The sequence below is a fragment of the Cheilinus undulatus genome, linkage group 8 (genome assembly GCF_018320785.1).
Source record: "Cheilinus undulatus linkage group 8, ASM1832078v1, whole genome shotgun sequence".
NCBI lineage: Eukaryota > Metazoa > Chordata > Actinopteri > Labriformes > Labridae > Cheilinus > Cheilinus undulatus.
The window spans coordinates 32,729,196-32,750,022 of NC_054872.1; the positions used below are offsets into that span (position 1 = coordinate 32,729,196).

General features: G+C 38.8%; 1 protein-coding gene across 4 annotated transcripts in view; it reads right to left on the reverse strand.

Annotated features, from left to right (window-relative positions):
- Positions 1-1,034: 1,034 nt before the first annotated feature.
- chd4b (chromodomain helicase DNA binding protein 4b) overlaps positions 1,035-20,827 on the reverse strand; it is a 28,612-nt gene continuing 8,819 nt past the window's right edge. Inside the window, exons 16-40 of one of the 4 annotated variants that reach the window (XM_041793202.1) lie at positions 20,471-20,662; positions 19,248-19,448; positions 17,478-17,615; positions 17,268-17,389; positions 16,995-17,168; positions 16,737-16,878; positions 16,369-16,618; positions 16,143-16,267; positions 15,965-16,057; positions 15,724-15,865; positions 13,345-13,514; positions 12,894-13,068; positions 11,762-11,848; positions 10,751-10,842; positions 10,524-10,657; positions 9,685-9,829; positions 8,504-8,660; positions 7,932-8,017; positions 7,552-7,801; positions 7,407-7,463; positions 6,231-6,401; positions 6,047-6,155; positions 5,404-5,536; positions 5,108-5,303; positions 1,035-2,274 (exon numbers count right to left, since the gene is read on the reverse strand). In XM_041793202.1, coding sequence (XP_041649136.1) covers positions 2,072-2,274; positions 5,108-5,303; positions 5,404-5,536; positions 6,047-6,155; positions 6,231-6,401; positions 7,407-7,463; positions 7,552-7,801; positions 7,932-8,017; positions 8,504-8,660; positions 9,685-9,829; positions 10,524-10,657; positions 10,751-10,842; positions 11,762-11,848; positions 12,894-13,068; positions 13,345-13,514; positions 15,724-15,865; positions 15,965-16,057; positions 16,143-16,267; positions 16,369-16,618; positions 16,737-16,878; positions 16,995-17,168; positions 17,268-17,389; positions 17,478-17,615; positions 19,248-19,448; positions 20,471-20,662 — 3,744 coding nt within the window. In that variant the 3' untranslated portion in view covers positions 1,035-2,071. Of the gene's footprint in view, positions 2,275-5,107; positions 5,304-5,403; positions 5,537-6,046; positions 6,156-6,230; positions 6,402-7,406; positions 7,464-7,551; positions 7,802-7,931; positions 8,018-8,503; positions 8,661-9,684; positions 9,830-10,523; positions 10,658-10,750; positions 10,843-11,761; positions 11,849-12,881; positions 13,072-13,344; positions 13,515-15,723; positions 15,866-15,964; positions 16,058-16,142; positions 16,268-16,368; positions 16,619-16,736; positions 16,879-16,994; positions 17,169-17,267; positions 17,390-17,477; positions 17,616-19,247; positions 19,449-20,470; positions 20,663-20,827 lie in introns of all 4 variants that reach the window. The other 3 variants (XM_041793200.1, XM_041793201.1, XM_041793199.1) reach the window with 3 other exon arrangements.

The following is a 20,827-nucleotide window of genomic DNA, read 5'->3' on the forward strand; positions in this document are numbered from 1 at the left end:
TCCCAGCATTGTGAGTATTCCCGCTACAATTCGCTGTCTTTCTCTCTGTTACGCTCCGCCTTGTCTTCAAAACTTCGAATAGAAACACACCAAAAAATGCTGCTGGGATTGAAGTTGCTCATGTCCGCCATCTCCTCGTGTTAAGTGGTAACAGCGCAGACCTCCACCATTAGCCCTATCTCCCAATAGTACAGAATCCTTTAAAAAATTCCTGGATCCAGACGGTATTCCAGATCACTCCCAAAATCTAATCAGTTCTTCCTTATGCCATTTCTGAAATTTCCTGAAAATCCGTCCATGACTTTTGAGTTATGTTGCTAACAAACTAACAAACAAATGAACAAACAAATGAACGAACGAACAAACCCATCCGATCACATATCCGCCTTGGCGGAGGTAATGATACCATAGTACTGCTTAAATAGTATAGTTCACAATCTTTGTTTTAAGCATGTTAAAATTGTTATATACAAGATGCAAGATTAGCTTTAGGATCTACAAAGTGAAGTTGATCTGCTGAGAGGGGCTGCATTCTTTCTAATAGCCAGCAGGGGGCAATCTACTAGTTGCAAAAAGATTTTGGAAGTCATTTATTTCAAAGCTTCTCTAACACAGCGAGATGTTTATTTCAAAGTAAAGTTCGCTGTGTTTAGTTGCATTAAGACACATGTATTGCTATTTTGCCACTTAAGTGCCACTTGTTAGCGAACGGCTCGCTCCTCTCCAGTTTCACCTTCTTGTCCAAATAAGGTCACTTATGGCTTAAAGATGGCCATCGCAAAAGTGCCAAACTTGAGGCTTCATAATGCCAGTCCAGGTGCAGCCTGACTCTTCTCTAATAAATATCTGATGCAGTAAACATAAAGTGCAGCAGAGGCGGGAGTTGGCTAAAAATCTTAGAGTGAGAAGACTGAGACTGTGATTGGATCTGAGGATGAAAAGTCCCCAAAGTTCTTCCATTCATCCTAAAAGGAATACAATCTCACATACACACAAGAAACTTTAAATTGTCAAAACTTAAAAACTGTTGACTTTTTATTGTTGTCCATAAAAACAAACAGCAATGATAAAAGGTGGTAACCATAATATTTATACTCAATCATGTAAAACAACATAATAAAATACAGTAAGAAATTAAATTAACTTAAACTTGCCATCAGTCACACAACCATCCCATGTAGCTAAGAGCTGTGAAGCTATCACATGTCTGCAGGAGAGTTTCCAGAGAGCAAATCCGTGGTTCAGTCTGTTAGGAATGTCAAGGTTTTGTTTGTGGAGCTGATCCTGGATCAAGTCACCTGACGAGAGACGAGTAAATGTGGGATGGAGCATAATGTCGCAAGAGGAGGTAACAGATCTGACAGACTGATAGAACAGTGACTAACAGTCTCAGTGTAAAGAGTCTTTCTGCAGTAGAGGTGCACATTAATACGCCTTATTTTACATATGGGGACAACGCACACTCTCTCTCTCTCTCTAACACACACACACACACACCCACACACACACACCCACCCACACACACACGAGCACGCACTAACAGGTGAGGACATTAGAGTTGAACTATCTTTAAAAAAAGCTTCACAAGTTTCTAAAAGTGAAATTGAGCGTAATTAAATCCCTTGAATTCATCTGAAAATTACTACAAAGCACCAGTAAACTCCAAACATGCTGCTTTTGCCTGCCTACCTTCTTCTCATGTTACATAAAGTTATAAATACAAGTTTGACCCTGCTGTGAAGAAAGAACAGGACAGGTCAGAGAAGTGTCCCTTGGTTTGACAGTGCTCAGGTTACAGGCGTTAAATCCCAGTGAGGAGAAAGGACTGGTCTCTAGTCTGCCACAGAAGAAATGCTTTCCCCTTCACTCCCACCAAAAGTCCCATTGAGTGAAGTCAGAGTCCAGCAGCACAGCTGATGTTCTTCTGAGTCTGGAGATGGAATGTGGGAGCACAACGAGTAGGACTAACCTGACTGTGCTGTACATGGTGGGTAAGGGTGAGGGCGTCTGCTACATGGCGATGAGGTGAGGGAAGCTGGCCTCTGAGAGCAAAACAATACATGGTGACTGCTCAGCGTGGCACCTGCATCTGCTGTGTGGTCTGTGATTGGTTCTGAGGGGGGACTTCAGGGCCCCGGCTGGCCAATCGGCTGAGGATGTTCCTCTCTGACATTTGCAGCCGCACGGCCACGGGTGGTATCCTGGCAATGGTTGCAGGGAGACGTGTGACGTCCGCTTTCATGTCACTCAGCAGTTCCTCAAGCTGTTTGAGAACTGGACACAAAAAATCTGGTTACAAAAATGCAGGAATTTTTGTCTTTAGTTCAAAAGGGTCCCAACAAAACTTTTTAATCATGAGGCAAAAATCTAATAGAACTACAGATAGCAGATGGTAAGAATCCAAGCAAGACATGAATTAAGGCTGCTCCTTTTGTACAACGTGCAGTACAACAATGCAGGTTAATTCTATCAACATAATCATTCTGTTAAATCAGGTTTAGTTTCAGATAAGATACAACTAATGCCATTAAGTATAAATGCAAAGCATTTATCCAAATATATCTCACCTGTCAACAAAAGAATGAACATTTATACATGTTTTTGGCATTGTGTGTCCAATAATAATTTCACTACATCAGTTTTAAAAACAGATTTTGATTTAAACCAACTGTTTCAGGGACTGACTTCAGAAAAACACAACCACATTTTTCAAGGCCTCTGGCTCCCTTTAGTAACATGCTAGGAAAACTTTGGTATTTTAAAACTGATGTAGTAAAATCCTTCTAGAGAAAGTGAGGTTCACAATAAATCAAAAAATGTTAGTTCTTCTCTTTCCTTCTATAAATGTCTCTTTTTTTGTATCTACAGTTTTTTGTTTAAATAAAATTGTTTTTGAGCAGGTATTAGTATGCAAAAATGTATTTCTGTGCACCTGAATTTAATGTTTCTTTTCTTTTTTTTCTCTCCTGTAAATTTTTGTACATTTTAAAAATTTGTTCTATTATCATTATTGTTTGTTTTTCTTGTATTTATTTGGGTCTGTTGTTAAATGGTTTTGTTCATCTATTTAGAAGGAGGCTGGGTAGGCATGTGGGTAGGAGTATGGGTGGTAGTTTGGTAGTGCTGGCTAATGTACACAAGGTAAAAATAATAATGACAAATAGAAAAATGTATATAAATGCAAAGATGACTCTCAACTCATCTGATTTTTAAAACGTTAAAGGTTTTATTAAAACCAAGTACTTGAAATTTATTTTCATTTTCACCAAATTCACAAACTGTAAAATATTTATAAGGCTCACAACACCATTGTAATAAATATTTAAAAATCTAGCCTTGCAGTGTTAATTTTGGCAGTTTTTTAAAATCAAGCCTTAGTCTTTAGATTAAAAGTTCAAGTCACATTTTTATCAGTTTCATTCTTCAAAGTTTTAGTCAATGAAAACTCATTTAGTCCAGTTTTATTCTATAAAAGGTTATCACACTTTAATCTTCGCTTTTAGACAAAGTAATTAGTTTCTCTGAATTAAAGTGATAAGCCATATTGTGAAAGTGTTAATGCACGACAAAGCCTTAAATTGATAATACACCAATGAAAATAATGACATACCCCATAAGCACAGTGGAGAAATATAAATTTTCTGACATTTTAGTCTCCTTGGCCAGTTTTTATTATCAAAGATCTAATTTTAGATAGCCTTACTTTGGCCTTCCTCATAAAAAAAGGTCATTGATCATCACTTTTAGTTAAACTTTTAGGCGTTGTTTTTGTTTCCGAAAAGTTCTACATTTACACGGCAACTTTTGTAAACAATTTCCTTCTACACAAGAACACAGGACACACAAAAACGCTCTAGTAAGGTGATTTACTGCTCAATAAAGCTGTCTCTACAACAAGGACGGTGGGGCTAATGCACTTTTTTTCGTGTGTTTTGATAATAATAATAATACATTTTATTTAAGGGCGCCTTTCATGACACTCAAGGTCACCTTACAAAAAGTACAAAAAAGTGCATTAAAACAGGCATAAAAACAGGAATAACAAACAGTAATACAATAGACAATGCAAAAGATCAGAGGGAGTAGGAGAGTTTGAAAAGATGGGTTTTGAGTCTGGTTTTAAAGAGGGGTAGGGAGTCAGTGTTGCGGAGGTCAGGGGGATAATATGTAACATTTTTATCATACACAGGTGCCTGAGCGTAATTCATCATTAAATCCTCCTCCTCATCACCATCGTGGCACAGCAGCAGAATTTTACAGCACATATGAACACAAAAATCCCCTTCCTCTTTTTCAATTTTATCTGCTTCTTGGAAGTGATTAATTATCTTTTTTAACCTGGTGGAGGAGGAGACGGGGGAGACTACGGGCTGAAGTTAGTTATTAAAACTTAAAGAAAAAAAGAACCTGAAAAAAGGCTCCAGCTGCGCTCATGAGCAGCGCAGCGCTTTATGAGAAAATCCACGAGAAATTAAAGGCAGTAGGAGCTGAATTTGTCCATGGGAAATCAATTATTCTTAGTGGATATCTACATTATAACAAGACTGATCTAGCAAAGCAGTTTTTGTGTTAATATGAGCCATGAAATTTCTCTGCTGTGCTACGATGGTGATCACGGTGATTATCATGATGATGAATGAAAAGGTAGAAGTAATCATTTCCAAAATTAATAGTATGACTTTATCTAAAGAAGCTGGCACCAACAGCCCTCCAAACATAAATAATGTGTCCCCTTTTCTAAATCCAGCTGTTTGTAACTTGACAAGCTGAATCACAGGTAACTACATCTGACGGCTCGGATCGAGCAGCCATGGCTTGGTTCAGAGTGCTGCGTCACTTGCGCTTGACAGCTGACTGCAGCCGTAGTGCACATGTGCGTTTTCAGAAAGTGTCGTTTTCCCTGTTTACATGGACACGGAGACGGGGGCATTTTGAAAAACTTCCACTCTGGAGCCTGTTTCCAAATTGTTCCGTTTTCAGGCACCAAAACGCCGTTCTCATGTAAGCGGACAGCCAAAATGCTACAAAGTTTTGCGTTTTCACCTGAAAACGTTGTCATGTAAACAGGGCCTTAGCCGACAAAATAATCACTGTCCCCTTGTCTCACCTTTGTGCAGAACTGCGTTGGCTGGCTTGTTTCCAGACATGGATTCCTTGCTGAGGTGCTGGTGTGACTCAGCAAGACACTCCACCTCACTGAAGCGAGTGTTGAGAGCCATGGATGGGTGAGCTGGGTCCTCTGTCATGTTCAGGTAGGCTGCCCTGCGTAGCTGCTCCTCGATCACCAACGCCTGCTCTAATAACTAAACAAGAAAAACAGACGTGTCCTATCAGATATGACAGAAACACAAGCACGCATACAGGAAAAAAAAAAAAAAAACATCATCTAAGTGCCCATTCTACCTTGAATCTACGAGCCAGAAACTTGTTCTTGATCTCCAGGAAGTTTCCTCTGCTCATCTCTCCTTTGAAGGGCTCATTGAGGATGGCAAACCTCACATCGTTCTGCACATCCTGCCAGCGAGCGTAGCCGTGTCTGGGGGGTTTGTGGTCAAGTGCAACAACGCTTACGTCTAGTGGGAGTCATGTCATCAAGTGCTACTTTATATTTCTGTTTATTTTGAGGGCAATTTTGCTGATACTTGAGGGATCAAGGAGCAAGAAGGCTGTGTACTCCATAAGGCTGTGCAAGTCCAACACTCATGAGTCACACTCCCATTACTCTGAAGGTTAAGAAACACTGAACTGAGAATAAAGTATGGAGTGGTTGGTCACCATGGAGGCAGATTGATCTTTTTTTATCATGTAAAACTCACTGGTGTAAAATGAAAATGAGGCATATATACTTTCTCAGTAAATGACTGGCCTTCAAAATATTAGAAAAAAAACAAAAAAAAAAGCCAGAATCCTCACTACCTGAACCCCTTCAAACAGTGTATGTAGTCCAGCCTGCAGCTGAAGAGTTCAACTTTTTATACTTAATGAAAAAAAGTAACAATGAGGTGCAAAGCAAAAAAGTCCTGAGACTTCAACAGAGAAAGGATACTGTATGATTCCAGCCAGCAGCCAGTAGTCATGGCGACGGTGCCAAATTTCAAATGTTTTCTTGGTGACGGTGGCTGCCCGCTCTTCATTCTGCCACAGGGAGTGAAGCTCTGAAAAAGACAACAGAGGTCAAAATAAAGAAAAGAGAAAAAGAGGAAAAAGTGAACTAGTGTTTGAGTGCGTACCTGTGAATCCTCCATCAGCGATGTTGAACATGAAACGCTGCTTGGTCGCTTTTTTCTTCTCCTCACTGACGTTGACCACGGGCGCAGCTGTTCCTCCTTCTTTGGTGTTTTCTCCGTTCTGCAGTTTTCCAGACTCATCTGTTTTCAGACCGTCCTTTTCCTCTTTTTGCTCTGTAAGAAAAATTAAACATATTAGCAACAAAATTAAACTTTAAAGGGATACTTCAACATTTTGGCAAATTCGCTTTCCCTCATCAAACTCATCAAACACACAATCCAACAACTCCAAAACGCTCTCATGGACAAGCTGTGACCTGCACATTCACTACGGTATGAAATTATAAGGTATAATTATGTAACATTACGGCACATGAAGCAAATACTTGGAACTACATTCCAAGTAAACCACTGGGCGAAGGGACACAGTGTGCACCTGTGGCAGTGTTGTAGTTATTTGGTAGTTCAGGCGTTGCATTTAGCTTTAAAACATCTCTGTCTCGTAATGTTCCATTATTATTTTATAGCGTGGTGAATGTGCAGGTCACAACTTGTCCACGAGAGCGTTTTGGAGTTGTTGGATTGTGTATTTGATGGGTTTGATGAGGGAAAGCCGGAATACCGTAAGACTCTATAGAGTTGGCAGAGCAGCTGGTATCTCAGGCCCGCCGATCTAAAAACAGTTTTCACTGACAACTAAATGTAACGAACCTATTACTAAGACTATAGGGATTATGGCAATGGGCGAATTTGCCAAAATGCTGAAGTATCCCTTTAAAAGCTACTACTATTTTTACAATTGATTGGTTTGACTCCTATTTCAAGAAAAAAATAGAGAATGATCTGATTTGGCTGCAAAAATGAGAATATTTTAGAGTGTCTATACTGTTTTTGGCCAGTTAACACTATCTTAAGAACAAAACGAAACCTGTGAAGACTTCCTCTTGGACTTTTGGAAATATTTTCTGCCATTAAATTTTCAAAATGGCTAACTGATAAATTAAAAAATAGATAGTTTAATCAAGAAAGACAGCATATGTCAGTTCACGAAATCCAATTATTTGTATATTTCCATTTGACATTTTATCTTTTTTTTATTATTGTATTGATAATGACTTTATGCCGGGTAAAATCTTTCTACACGCTGATGCATGTCTTGTTTGTTTCTGTGCCACGCACCTTTTTTCTCCTCTGATGGTGAACTCGTGTCCATCTTGTCCTCTTTTCCCTCCTCAGCTGAAATGAGAGGAACACATTTGGGATGAGAAAGAAAGGGGAGATAAGGAAACAAGACAGTGGGAAATACTCTAAACATCAGCCTCACCTTTGGTCTTGTCCTCGTCTGAGTCTTTGCCCTCCAGACCTTCCTTTTTCACATCAGCAGGACTGTCTTTCTCTGTCTCTGAAGCTCTTTCCTTGTCTTCCTTCTCCTTTTCTTCAGCCTCCTTCGTCTTTCCGTCATCTCCAGTTCCTGCCTCCTTTTCTTTATCCTCCGTTCCTGTAGCTGAGTCTCCCTCTCCTTCTTTCTTTTCAACAACAGGAGATTTATCAGACTCATCTGGGATTTCAATGATCTATTTGGGAGAGAGAGAGAGGTCAGTTTCAATAGGAAAAAAATCTATATTTCCAATAAAAGTTTCTGCTATTTGGAACTTAGTAGACCAAAAACAAATGTTTGTGATATGGACATAAAACAGGGTTTACCTCTGGATCATCCGCCTTTTTGGCCCCTTTGACTTCCTCAGCCTCCTTCTTTAGGTCGTCTTTGTCCTCTGATTTTGATAAATCCTCTGACAAAACAAAATACATGTCAGCAGCAGAAATGCAGAAAGCTTTTTCAAAAATCATCTTTGGGGGATGGCAAATAAAATCAACACTTTTTAAGCATGAAGGGATATAAAAATGTTCCTTGGGGACGATTATTAACTACATTTTTTTCTGATCACATATTAAATTAAAGACATACTGAGTGAATGAATGATGGTAGCTGTTTAATGCTACTCACAAATCCAGCTATGTAAAAGTTTTCTCATTACTTTAGAGGTTATTTCAGGATTACAACATGGATCTTTTGTTTCAGGTAAAAGTTGAAGTAAAGCATCTGGTGTTGAGGTTAGAGCTCAAAGGAAATGGAAGCACATGGTGCTGATCAAAGGACCCTACAGATAACATCACAACTGAATACGAATTACATGTTAATTTTATGATACTTTTAATATGGTTTTGATTATCATCAATTTGTTGAGATATATATCGGTATAAAAGAGTGTGTGTACCTGGGACAGGAGTGTTGGGCTGTGTGTCTGCAGGAGTCCCAGTAGAGGGCGTCTTTGGGTCTTCACCTGCAGCCAAAGCTGCAGCTCTTTTGTTTTCCTCCAGCTCAGCCATCCAGGGCATCGACCACTGACCATTCACGTGTTCAAACTCCTGCACCTGTGCAATCAGATCATCACTCTGTTACTATATTTGCAAGCACAGCAACAAAACAGCTACACTATCCAAACATAGCATATTCCATTTGAATACTCTGAATAATGCTGAACTCTACTCTACTAATGTACTATGTGGTAATTTTTTCACTAAAACAACAATATAATTGGTGGAATATTCCTTTCATTTCAGAGTATATGCAGAAAATCTGGCATTAAATTTAATACTTTAAAGATCTTTTTCAACACCCTCTCAATACATTTTAAGACAATACTGCATCTACAATTTCTAACCAATTACGTTGGTGACAGCTATATGCATGTTTTCTGCAGATTGTAAAATTAAAATGTGACAACATATTCAAGAAAATGCAGACAGAATATGCTATTGAGGTGTGCAAATGAAGTGTTTACTACTGTACTTTGAGATGTTAGCAGTGCTGACACTAACAGACTCCGTGCTAGGATTACACCAGGCAAAAGCTTCTCTGCACAGCTGCTTTTTATTTGCAAAATCCTGTAAAATGTAAACAAAAACCAGCCCCAGCCTCAGTTCAGTACCTTCTACTCCAACCGTTCCTTACAAAACTTGCATTTACCTGCACACATTAGTTGACCATACAATTACCTTGCTAGCTAGCACTTTAAGGATGCACTGAAGGCTGAAAAGGCCAGAACATTAACAACCGTGCAGCCTGATGTTGGTTCAATCAGAATCTTATTTGTGCTTGAAACTAGATGTGAAAACAAATTTAAAAAAAACATAGCCTGCAGCATCTTTTGACTAATACAAAAACTGAAAACAGCTACAAATTTTAAGACCTTGTGGCCTTGTATTTATGACTTTTCAACACTTTTTAAAAGCTTTAATTTTTGCTAAATTGATTTGTCAACTTTTTTTACTTGTAAGACCCTGCAGACACTCTGCATTTACCATTCAAACAACTGGCAAGGAATACTTTATGCATGTTAAAATAGTAAGAGACTCACAAACTCATATTGTACATTTTATCCCTCATCTGTTTTACCTTTTTCCTTATAAGGGACATCACACCAATCCGGGTAAGCACATGCTGCCTGGACAGACCCTCACGTGGGACACCATCAGCAAAGGTCTCAGCTCCATCAGCCCCAGGCTCACAAAGATGTCGCATGAACAGAGACACATAAGCCCTGTAATCATATGCAGCAGTTAAAGGACAGCACCATATTCTTATCAGTAATATATTTTTTTATTAAACCATTATAAACAATCAAAACCCATAAAGTGAATATAAAGAATATTAAAATGATAAACTAAAACATTTGCAAATCATACAACTGAATTCCAGATGTTTAACTGCATACTCAAATAAACTGATGATAATTTAAGTTTCAAGGGCTGTCTTTCCCAACTGAGTTCAGACTTTAGGATCAATAAACTGTTAAGACTTTGGGGCTGTGCATACATTCAACAGAGGGAGACAAAGCAAATATATGTGTAAGTTAAACACAGTGACAATAAATGTCCCGGATTCATGATAAAAGTTTAGAGGTTGTCCACAAGGGACGTGACCCTGCATAGAGATGATTATTATTTGACATACAATGCCCGAGTTTTGGTCTCTTTACTTAAGTTATACTTTCTAACGATATTAAAATATGTATCACCATGTAAACTACAAGCTGTTTAAATCGTAAAGCACAAACAAAATCTGTCTGAATGCAGTGGTTGAAATCAGGAGGGTCTGATCAAAGACTGAGAAGAAACCGATATTTCATGCTAACTTCTGTGCATTGAGACCCTGTGGTAATAACTAATTTTCTCAAGTCCAAAAATACTTCACATCTACCAGCACAAGCAGAAAAATGTCTTTTTGAGACTCACTTGAATTCTTTCTCAGACTTCCCTCGGAGGTCTCTAACCAGCCACTGGTTGGTGAAAGCATCCTGAGGAGGCATCCCATAACGCATCACTGCATTCAGGAAAGCTTTCCTCTGCCGTGAGTTGAACCCCAAAACCTGAATGAAAGTAAAGACACGCAGGAGACTTCTTAAGTGAGAGGAAACAAGGGTAACATTAGTAGTTTTTCCATATTTTCTACAGGTACTCACCTCGATGTTCCCGCCCACTCTGGCCAACAGTGGAGGCAGCGGTTTGTCCCGATCGTTCCTCAGCCCTTTACGGTTTAGCCTGCGGGTGTTTGCTAAAACAAAATGAACATAATTCAATTATCTGAAGCAGAAAACAACATTTACTGAAAGCTATGAGAATGATGAGTTAAGAATGGGACTGAGTGTTGCTGTATCATCATTTGTGCTCTTAGCGTCCTTTAGTTGATCTGTGATTGTGTTCCACTTACAGTTCACTGCTGAAACTCTCCTCCCTTACAATCTCTCAGCACTTCTACAATACACTTCTTCAAAAGTAAAGCTTTCAGGACATTTACACCTGAAAGCATGCTGTGGTATACATCATTTAATGAATTTGAACTTGCAGAGCCATAGCTAACACAACAAAAACACAGCCAATACAAAACAGGGGCATAGTTTTGGACTTAGAAATAGAAAGTCAAATAAATAACAATTAATAACTTAAGGAAACTTATAAATATGAAAAGTTATGGAAAAAATCAAATTGCTTTTTGAGAAAACTGAAGTGCACATCAAAACAACTTTTCATGTAAACATTAACATCCTCTATAAAGTGCAATTAGACAGTTCAGTTGGCCCTTAGGCCATTAATTTTAATTTTCTCTCCCTGCTTCTTTGCTTTTCTTGTTCTCTTCTTTTCCTTTCTCCTTTTCTTTCTCTCATTTCTTTTCTCTCTACGCTGAATGCAGATGATGCAGCGACAGCTGCTGTGTCCTGAGTAGATGCTGAAGTTGTCAAAGAGGATACTGTAGCTGTCGTCTGAATCTGAATAAACATCTGCAGAGGTTATTTAAATGATATTAGTGGATTAATAAACAAGGCCTTATTCAGTAGAGATTACTTCTCAACAGGAAAGCCCACACCCATGACTAGGAGGAATATATGCCAAATATCTTTATAGATATTAAGATTATTTATTCTATCTACACACATCTTTTCTGTCATGACAGTGATAAAAAGTGAAAGCCTTACCTTCACTGCGTTCATCAAAGTCCTCGTCTCCCTCCTCTGAAGCCACTGAATAATCAGACTGGTTATCAGACTGATCCTCCTGCCAGTCTAAAGGCACACATAGAGAAATGTTAACTAAGAATAAATGACATACAGGACATCGAAACTTTGGTGGAGCTGTAATACCCTTATATTATTAACAACACTGTTTTATTCCCAACAGGGGAAGCTGCTGCTTAAGAACCACATCTGTACTCTCTAACCATAAATAAACATGAGTGAAACATACATGCAGCAACCGAGGTGCCTGGACTACCATCACCATCAAACATAATCTAGAAAGATAAAACACTCCTTTATTTTAACTAAAATTATTTTTTGTTTTAAATCTCACAAAGTCATAATAAACTATAGAATTAAAACATTTGAAGTTAAACCATTTAACAAAATAAATATTTGTTTTTAGGTTAAATAATATTCAAACAATTAAGGATGATTACAGTTTGCTCTATTGATGATTAACTTGTTGAATTTAGTAGTTCACAAAAATATTTACAAATCTACTGCTGCCGTCACTAGTTGGTTTAGATTTTTTTATTCATTAGAAAAGCTAAAATAATCTTTAATTTCTATTTTGGATTATTAGTAGTGTATTTTTCTGGATATTACTCTCATATTTACATACATGGACCAGGAAGAGTATCTGCTACCTTGGTAGTGGCTAACTGGGATTTAGATAAACAAGTAAACAACTAAATAAACAAATAAATAAGAACTATATCTACAATTTTAATGAGTCTTTGTCAGGTTATTTAGTTTGCAGCCAGCTACTAACTTTGCTCAACAAATGGAGGGTTCTGGGTTTATTCAACAAAATTTACCTTGATTTTCTAATATCACAAACTCTCCCCCATACTCAAGACATTTTTAGACATAATTTGTCGAACAAAAAAACTAAAACATCAATTTTAAATAACACTCAAACACAAAGCTAATACTATATGTCTAAATCAAGCCACCACATCCAAAGACAACACTTGATGCCATGCACTCAGGATTTTCAACACAAACACAAATGCACAAACAGCACTGCACAACAAGCACTCACAGAAAAAAGGTTGCATTATATATTGTTCTGTACCCTGTCTTATACCTCGGTCCTCCTGGGAGCCATCATTATAGTTGACTGGCTTTCGAGTTCTTTTGCCTTTGCCCAGATTTCGGGCGAGGTCTTCCTGCTGCTGCTCATAGTGGTGACGGAGCAACTTCTCCCAGTAGTCAGGATCAACACTTTCCTCCTGCTTTATCACTTCCCTTTCCACCTCCTCCTCCTCAGAGTAAGCAAATGATAATATAATACGGTACATAAGCAATTTAGTGTTTTAAAACTAAACAATTTAAAAGAATTTTTAAAAACTTGTCTCTATATGTTGAGCAATAAAACTTGGTGTAGGTGAAAGTGGAAGAAGAATGATTTTGCTACAATGACTAAAACGCTACAATTTCATGATAATTCTAGACATTTTAGACGAAAAAGCCTATTATAGGACATTTGGGATGTATATATATTCATAAAGACATGTACATTTCAAAGACTCTCTTACCTCATCGTCTTCATCTTTGACCACATATTGGGCCACTTTAAAAGAGCTGAGGTATTCGTTCATGCTCTGGAGCTCAGTATCATCAGTGGCGTCCTGGTTCCTGTCCAACAGGCGGTCAATTGCCTGATCATCATAGTGGATCACACTGCTGTCATCCTCCTTGTTGTCCCCTAATTGCATGATAAATCAAATAAAAAAATACAATTTACATTTAAAAAACAGAGACTACTTAGTCCAAAAGATTTTTTAATAAATATAGCAGATTTCTCCATTTTAATTTCGTGCAATGCTTTAACTCATCATTAAACCCTTACGAGTGCATGATCACACCGGCTTGATGTCATCATGTGCTATTTTTGTCATGTGATAGCATAAAAACAAAGTGACATTTTGCATCGCGATCACTTTCTATGGAAAGAGCAATTTTTAGGCTCTCTTTAGGGGTACAGTGTTCAGTACTTTACAGGAGTGGTGCTGGTATTTTTTCATAACTTTGGCATTTTATGGCTTTTTTAAAGAATTTTTTAAAATTTCTACTAACTGCCAATCCCTCATTCTGTAAATATGTTATCCATGTAATTTAATTATTGTTCCACAAAACATTGTACAGTGGGACGGGTAAAAATGAAAAACTTTGGCTCACTTAAACTTCTTTTTATGTTTAATTTGTACTGCTTGAGAATCCCTCAGTCTCTGAATGCAAAGAATGCCATATTGTTCTCTGTGTACTTACACTCTATTGCCAAAAGTATTCACTCACCCATCCAAATGATTGAAATCAGGTGTTTCAATCACTTCCATGGCCACAGGTGCATAAACTCAAGCACCTAGGCATGCAGACTGTTTCTACAAACATTTGTGAAAGAATGGGTCGCTCTCAGGAGCTCAGTGAATTCCAACGTGGTACTGTGATAGGATGTCACCTGTGCACCAAGTCCAGTGGTGAAATTTCCTGGCTCCTAAATATTCCACAGTCAACTGTCAGTGGTATTATAACAAAGTGGAAGCAATTGGGAACGACAGCAACTCAGCCATGAAGTGGTAGACCACGTAAAACGACGGAGCGGGGTCAGCGGATGCTGAGGTGCATAGTGCGCAGAGGTCGCCAACTTTCTGCGGAGTCAATCACTACAGACCTCCACACTTCATGTGGCCTTCAGATTAGCTCAAAAACAGTGCGTAGAGAGCTTCATGGAATGGGTTTCCATGGCGCAGCAGCTGCATCCAAGCCATACATCACCAAGTGCAATGAAAAGCGCTGGATGCAGTGGTGTAAAGCACGCTGCCACTGGACTCTGAGAGAGTTTGGTGTGGATGAACTTGACTGGCCCACACAGAGTCCTGACCTTAACCCAACAGAACACCTTTGGGATGAATTAGAGCAGAGACTGAGAGCCAGGACTTCTCGTCCAACATTAGTGTGTGACCTCACAAATGCACTTCTGGAAGAATGGTCAAAAATCCCCATAAACACACCCCTAAACCTTGTGGAAAGCCTTCTCAGAAAAGATGAAGATGTTATTGCTGTAAAGGGTAGACCAATGTCATATTTAACCCTATGGATCAAGAATTTTGTTTTGTTTTGCTGCTAGTGATGGAGGGGCTGCTGCATTCGTATGCTGCCCCATGCCACCTCAATGGGTAGCGCTCAGTAGTCTCCTGTTGATCAGGCAGTGTTCCGTTGCAGTTACTGGCAGTTGTTGCTGTTAGCTTTTAAGCTAGCCAGGAGTTGTGGTTGAGACTGAGGTCTTCTTTTTCACCTTTTTGGGTTTTTCTTGATGAAAGTGTCCCATTCTTTCTCTGAAAGGCATCCTGGACCATCCATCTTCTTTGCTTTCATAAGTTTCAACATTTGTTGTCAACTTAACTGTGAAAAACGCAAGTTCAAGATATAACTCAAGAGTGCATCTTTCTTGCTGCCAACTGCTCTGGTTGCCCAGCAACACCCAATGGGTGCTGATATCCCATCGACATCCCATCGTGTCCCAAACACACAATGGGATGTCACTAAAGTTCATATGCCAGTCAGTTGAATATGCAAAATAAGAGCACTACAAATCACAGCTTTGTGAGGCAGTCTGGGTTATTCCATAATTTAAAATATGGACTTGTGCATCTCCGATGCAAATTTCCAGATAGGAAATTTGCTGAAGGCAAACTGAAAGGATGGAGAATATCACTGAATCTAACTGAGCTCAAAATTGCCAATACTAAGTGAAATTATTAAGGTTGAGCTATTTGCTGATTGAAAATAATCTGAGCTGAACATGAAGAGTGTGAAACAAAGCAAGACACTGAGGGCATTAAACATCTCCATGAGCTGTGAGCTTAACTTCATACAGACTGACTCCTGACATGTTGGGGTTTAAGTCGACTCACCTTCTCCAACTTCATCCTTGAACAACTCCTCAGTTCCAAACTTGAGGATGTCATCGAGCTCTTGCTTGGACATGGAGCCCGTCTTTGAGCCCAAACCAGGACGCACCACCAGATGGGTGAGCATCATCTTCTTCTTAGCCACCTGGCAGTGAGCAAAGGGAGAGGAAAACGAGTGATATAGCCGTGACACAATCATGGCATGCTTGATACAATTTAAGGACGTATGTGTAATTTCACACACCTGCGTGATCCTCTCCTCCACAGAGGCTTTGGTAACGAAGCGATAAATCATCACTTTCCTGTTCTGCCCAATACGGTGAGCTCTGCTGAATGCCTGCAGAGCAGAAACATGAATCACAAATAGCTCAGATTAAATGGGATACTAACACAGTAAGATTGAAGGCAGAGGGTTTGCATACCTGGATGTCATTGTGGGGGTTCCAGTCAGAGTCATAGATGATGACGGTGTCAGCAGAGGCAAGATTAATGCCCAAACCACCAGCTCTGGTGGAGAGGAGGAAAGCAAACTGCTGAGCACCAGGAGCTATTGGAAAGACAAAAACAAGACTTACATAAATAAGAACACAAATATTAAGCCACAGCATATGTTTTTAGGTGTGAATCTAGCACATTAACATGACTCACCATTGAAGCGGTCGATGGCTTCCTGTCTCATGTTCCCAGTGACTCCTCCATCAATCCTCTCATATTTATATCCCTCATTCTCCAGGAAGTCCTCCAGCAGGTCCAGCATCTTTGTCATCTGGGAGAAGACAAGAACTCTGTGTCCTCCCTCCTTCAGCCTCCTCATCATCTTCTGCAGCAGCATCAGCTTTCCTGAAGACTTTGTCAGAGCGTTGCCTTCATACATGCCATTTGGAAGTTTTGGTGCCTCCTACAATCAGAAAAGACATGTAAATAAATTTAACACATCAGCACATCAACTAAGTTCAAGATGCATTCACAAAAGATAGTTCTTCTCATATATTTGGGAGAAACATATAGGATCGTACCGTGGCAGCTGCAGGAAAGAGGTAGGGGTGATTACAACACTTTTTCAGGTCCATCACCACGTTGAGCAGAGAGACTTGGTTTCCTCCTCCACGAGTGTTCAGGGCCTCAAAGTTACGTGTTAGGATGAACTTGTAGTATTTCCTGGATTATAAAAACAAAAAAAAGAAAAGAAATTAAATAGAAAAGAGACTCAAGATATGACAAAAAGAACAATAAAAACATTTAGACTGTGTGATATTTCTCTTCTCCACTCTCACTTCTGCATGGGGCTTAGCTCCACTCTGACAATGAGCTCGGTCTTTGAAGGCATGTGTTTGAAAACATCGGCCTTCAGCCTCCTGAGCATGTGTGGTCCCAGCATATCATGGAGCTTCTTGATCTGGTCCTCTTTGGCAATGTCTGCAAATTCTTCCAGAAATCCTTCCAGGTTGCTGCAAAAAAACAAACAAAAAGCTCAATCAGGGTGTCACTTATCACTTCTGCAATACTGTACAGCCATGTATTATGTGGCTACGTTTGGGGCCACCTACTTGAATCTTTCTGGTGTCAGGAAGTTCAGCAAGTGGAAGAGCTCCTCCAGGTTGTTCTGGAGAGGAGTACCGGTCAGAAGCAACTTGTGTTGTAATGGATAGTTGTTCAGCACCCTAAAGAACTAGAAAAATTGAAGAAAGAAGGCAGAGATATATATTTCAAACACATAATAAAGGAACATTTCAACTAAGTACCATGTGTGTTATTACCTTGGATTGGTTGTTTTTGAGCCTGTGAGCCTCATCGACAACCAGACAGGCCCACTCAATGGATCCCAGCACAGCCTGGTCAATGGTGATCAACTCATAGGATGTCAGCAGGACATGAAACTTGACTGTCGAGTCTTTCTGTTTAGCACATAAAGAAGAGTACATTGGTTAAGATTCAGTACAGGCAAACAAGTTGAAATGTATTTGAAAGGTTTAGCTTAGAATTTGTTTTTGTATAAACTGCCAGGATTTACATTAATAAAACGATCCTACACAAGGTCTTAAAGTGTAGGGCACAAATGCAAAAAAACCCAGCAACACTGAGTCTGATTTTTTTCTATCAAATATTTGAATAGAGATGGAATGAATCGTCAACTTTGTTGACAAAATTTGCTGACAACATTTGTCGTCAAAGGGTTTAATTGTTGATGATCAGATGTGTGTTTTCATGCTGAATGTATACATTGCAAGCGTGCATACATTGTTTTCTAGCACTGAGATGGATTAGGAGTGAACCATCTCTCCTCCTTACAATTTCGGCTCTGAGTTGCATGCAAATCAGCAACCGTGACACCAAACGGAAACAAAATGTAGCATGATGGTCAAGGCTGATGCAACATTACTATGTCCCAGAATGTATTAACAAATGAGCATTTATGCCACTTCTAATAAAAATATCAAACTTCTGCTGCAGAGTCCTGACAATAGCCAGGAAGCACAAGGGAGACTTGTCTGTCTATTGCAGCACCGATGCTAACTTCGAGGTAAACCGAGCAATTTTGACTGGTTAGCAGCGAGCAACAAGCAGACACAGAAGCCCGGCTTCAGTCCTGAGGAGTTAGGATGTTTATTGTTACTCACCCTGCTCATCCTTTCAGTTATCAATTGTTTATTTTACTCTCTCCCACAGCGAAGCATCAGTGTGTGTGTTTATGAAGGTGTGCGCCTTCACCTGCTCACAAACTGAACTGTGCTCTCCTATAGCATGTAGGTTTTGTAAAGTGAACCTTGTTTATTGTTGGAGCTTAATGGTAGTGCGTACATTAGAAGATAGGCACGTAAGATGTCTCTTCTACAAATATATTTTTGTCATATCTAAACAGTTTAAAGCTGAAGCCACGGAGTAATTTTTATCTCATTTACATTTTTAGTCTTTTACTTATCCTTTTACGTAAAGCACTGCATCTTTTCTCTTTCATCTCTCCTTTCCATCTTTAATTTCTTATAATGTTACAATTAACTGATGGAGCAAACTCTTTTCATATTATACATCAATATTTAACTTATATGTAACTTAATACTAATATATAAATTACATTACCAGAGTAAACAAATACAAAATCATCTACCCTACATTATCACTGGTTTGACTTAAAGCCAAGACAAAAACATAAAAAATATAGCCTGAAATTAGACTCTTCATGGCATATAAACTCAGTAACAGCTTTTAAGTAAATGCATAAAAAATCCACCTAGCTACCTTTTTCAACAGTCAGAGGCTAGTTGAAAATGATAGTTTGATCTGTTTTTATTTACCTTTTGCTTTTGAATTTCAGTTTCTGTCTAGTAAACATGTTGATTTCAAAATGGTTACAACACAGGAGGTCACATGAAATCTTTGGTGACAAAAGAATAAAAGGAAATTGCAAATTTTTTTTTACTGCTACCTGGTCATTTGAATTTTGCATCAGTGTCTAATGTGAGACTAAATTTAACTTCCTAACCCATGTATTCTTAGTGTAATCTTTTCTTATAATATTCTTTCTTTACCTTCATCTTGGATGCCTTCTTCCCACCTCTAATGGCATTCCCCTCAAAGGAGAACTCATTTTCTCTGATGACAGCCCTGCTGTCTTTATCCCCAACGTAGGTCACTACATACATGTCAGGGGCCCACATCTCAAACTCTCTCTCCCAGTTTATAATGGTGGACAGAGGGGCACTGACCAGGAACGGACCTTTGGAGTGACCCTGTAACAGTGGGGGAGAAAAACATCATTAACATAGAAATGTGTTGTATATACAGTGCTTAACAAATTTATAAGACCACCTGTCATATTTGTCTCAAAGACCATCCAGCATCATAAAGTGCTTTAATGCGGACTCTTTCATTTTCAGTCAGCTCTCCACGTATTACCATTTTGAACAGGAATGAGGAATTTCAAACTGAATTCACCCAAATTTGAGGTGGCTCACTGGGCTTCTCTGAGAAGTCAGAAATGAATCAAGCATAACATTCAAACACTAAAACTCATTTTCCTCTTCTGGAATGCAAGTAAATAACTATAATTTGACATATTAATCAAGAAATATTAATGTGCTTTACTATTTTTTTTAGTCTTTTTGTAAATCAGTAAAATTGAAAATTCATGGATAACAATTATAATCATATTTTAGCATTAAAAATATCATTTGGGTTAAAAAGCTTCTACATATTGGTGTATTAACCATTGCAGAAACATAAAAAATGATGTTGGTAATTACCAGTGCTGTTAATTTAGGGCAGCTGTGGCATAAACCTTACTTTGGTTAGGGTTAGGGTGGTCTAATAAATTTGTTAAGCACTGTATATTACAGAAAGGCTGCATTTATATAGCACCTTTAACCAGACCATTTGTCATGTCCTGTACAAACACAGTAACAGTTCATCATAAAACATACAAGATAATTATACAACTAAATTTGTTTTGTCCTGCCTTTAGGACAAGGTTCCTCACTTGGAGCTCATCCCCTTTAATGAACAAAGTTTATTTATGCCACATGTCAGAACCCCCAACCAATAACACTGATGGTAAGGGGAGGTAAGACTGGACAAAAACGACTCAAGGATAAAATATCAAATATTTCGTAACTTCAGATATGCATGCCATATGTGTGTATTAGTTCATATCAAACTAAACATGCTTTATTTCAACAACACAACACAAGCCTCATTCTTTGAAGAATCCAAAAAACAACCATCTATTCTCTTGCAAGAAGCAGACTGGTCTTACCTCCTTGTACAGCGAGTAAAGGAAGACAGCAGTCTGCACAGTCTTGCCCAAACCCATCTCATCGGCCAGTATTGTGTCTGTAGCCTGAGCCCATGAAAACCTCAGCCAGTTCAATCCCTCCAGCTGGTACGGATGCAGAGTTCCTCCCGTGCTGTCCAGGTAGTCCGGCTGCCGATCAAACTTGATGGTGGGCTGGAAGGAAGAAAACAAAAGATCTCAATTCCACATTAGTCTACAATAAAAGTTGTTTTTTTTAACTCTGCTAAGGGAATACACAGAGCAGCCTTGCTGCCATTTATCATTTATAATCAAATTGGTAATAATAAGTTTCACAGTAACAAAGGCTGTGATTGTATT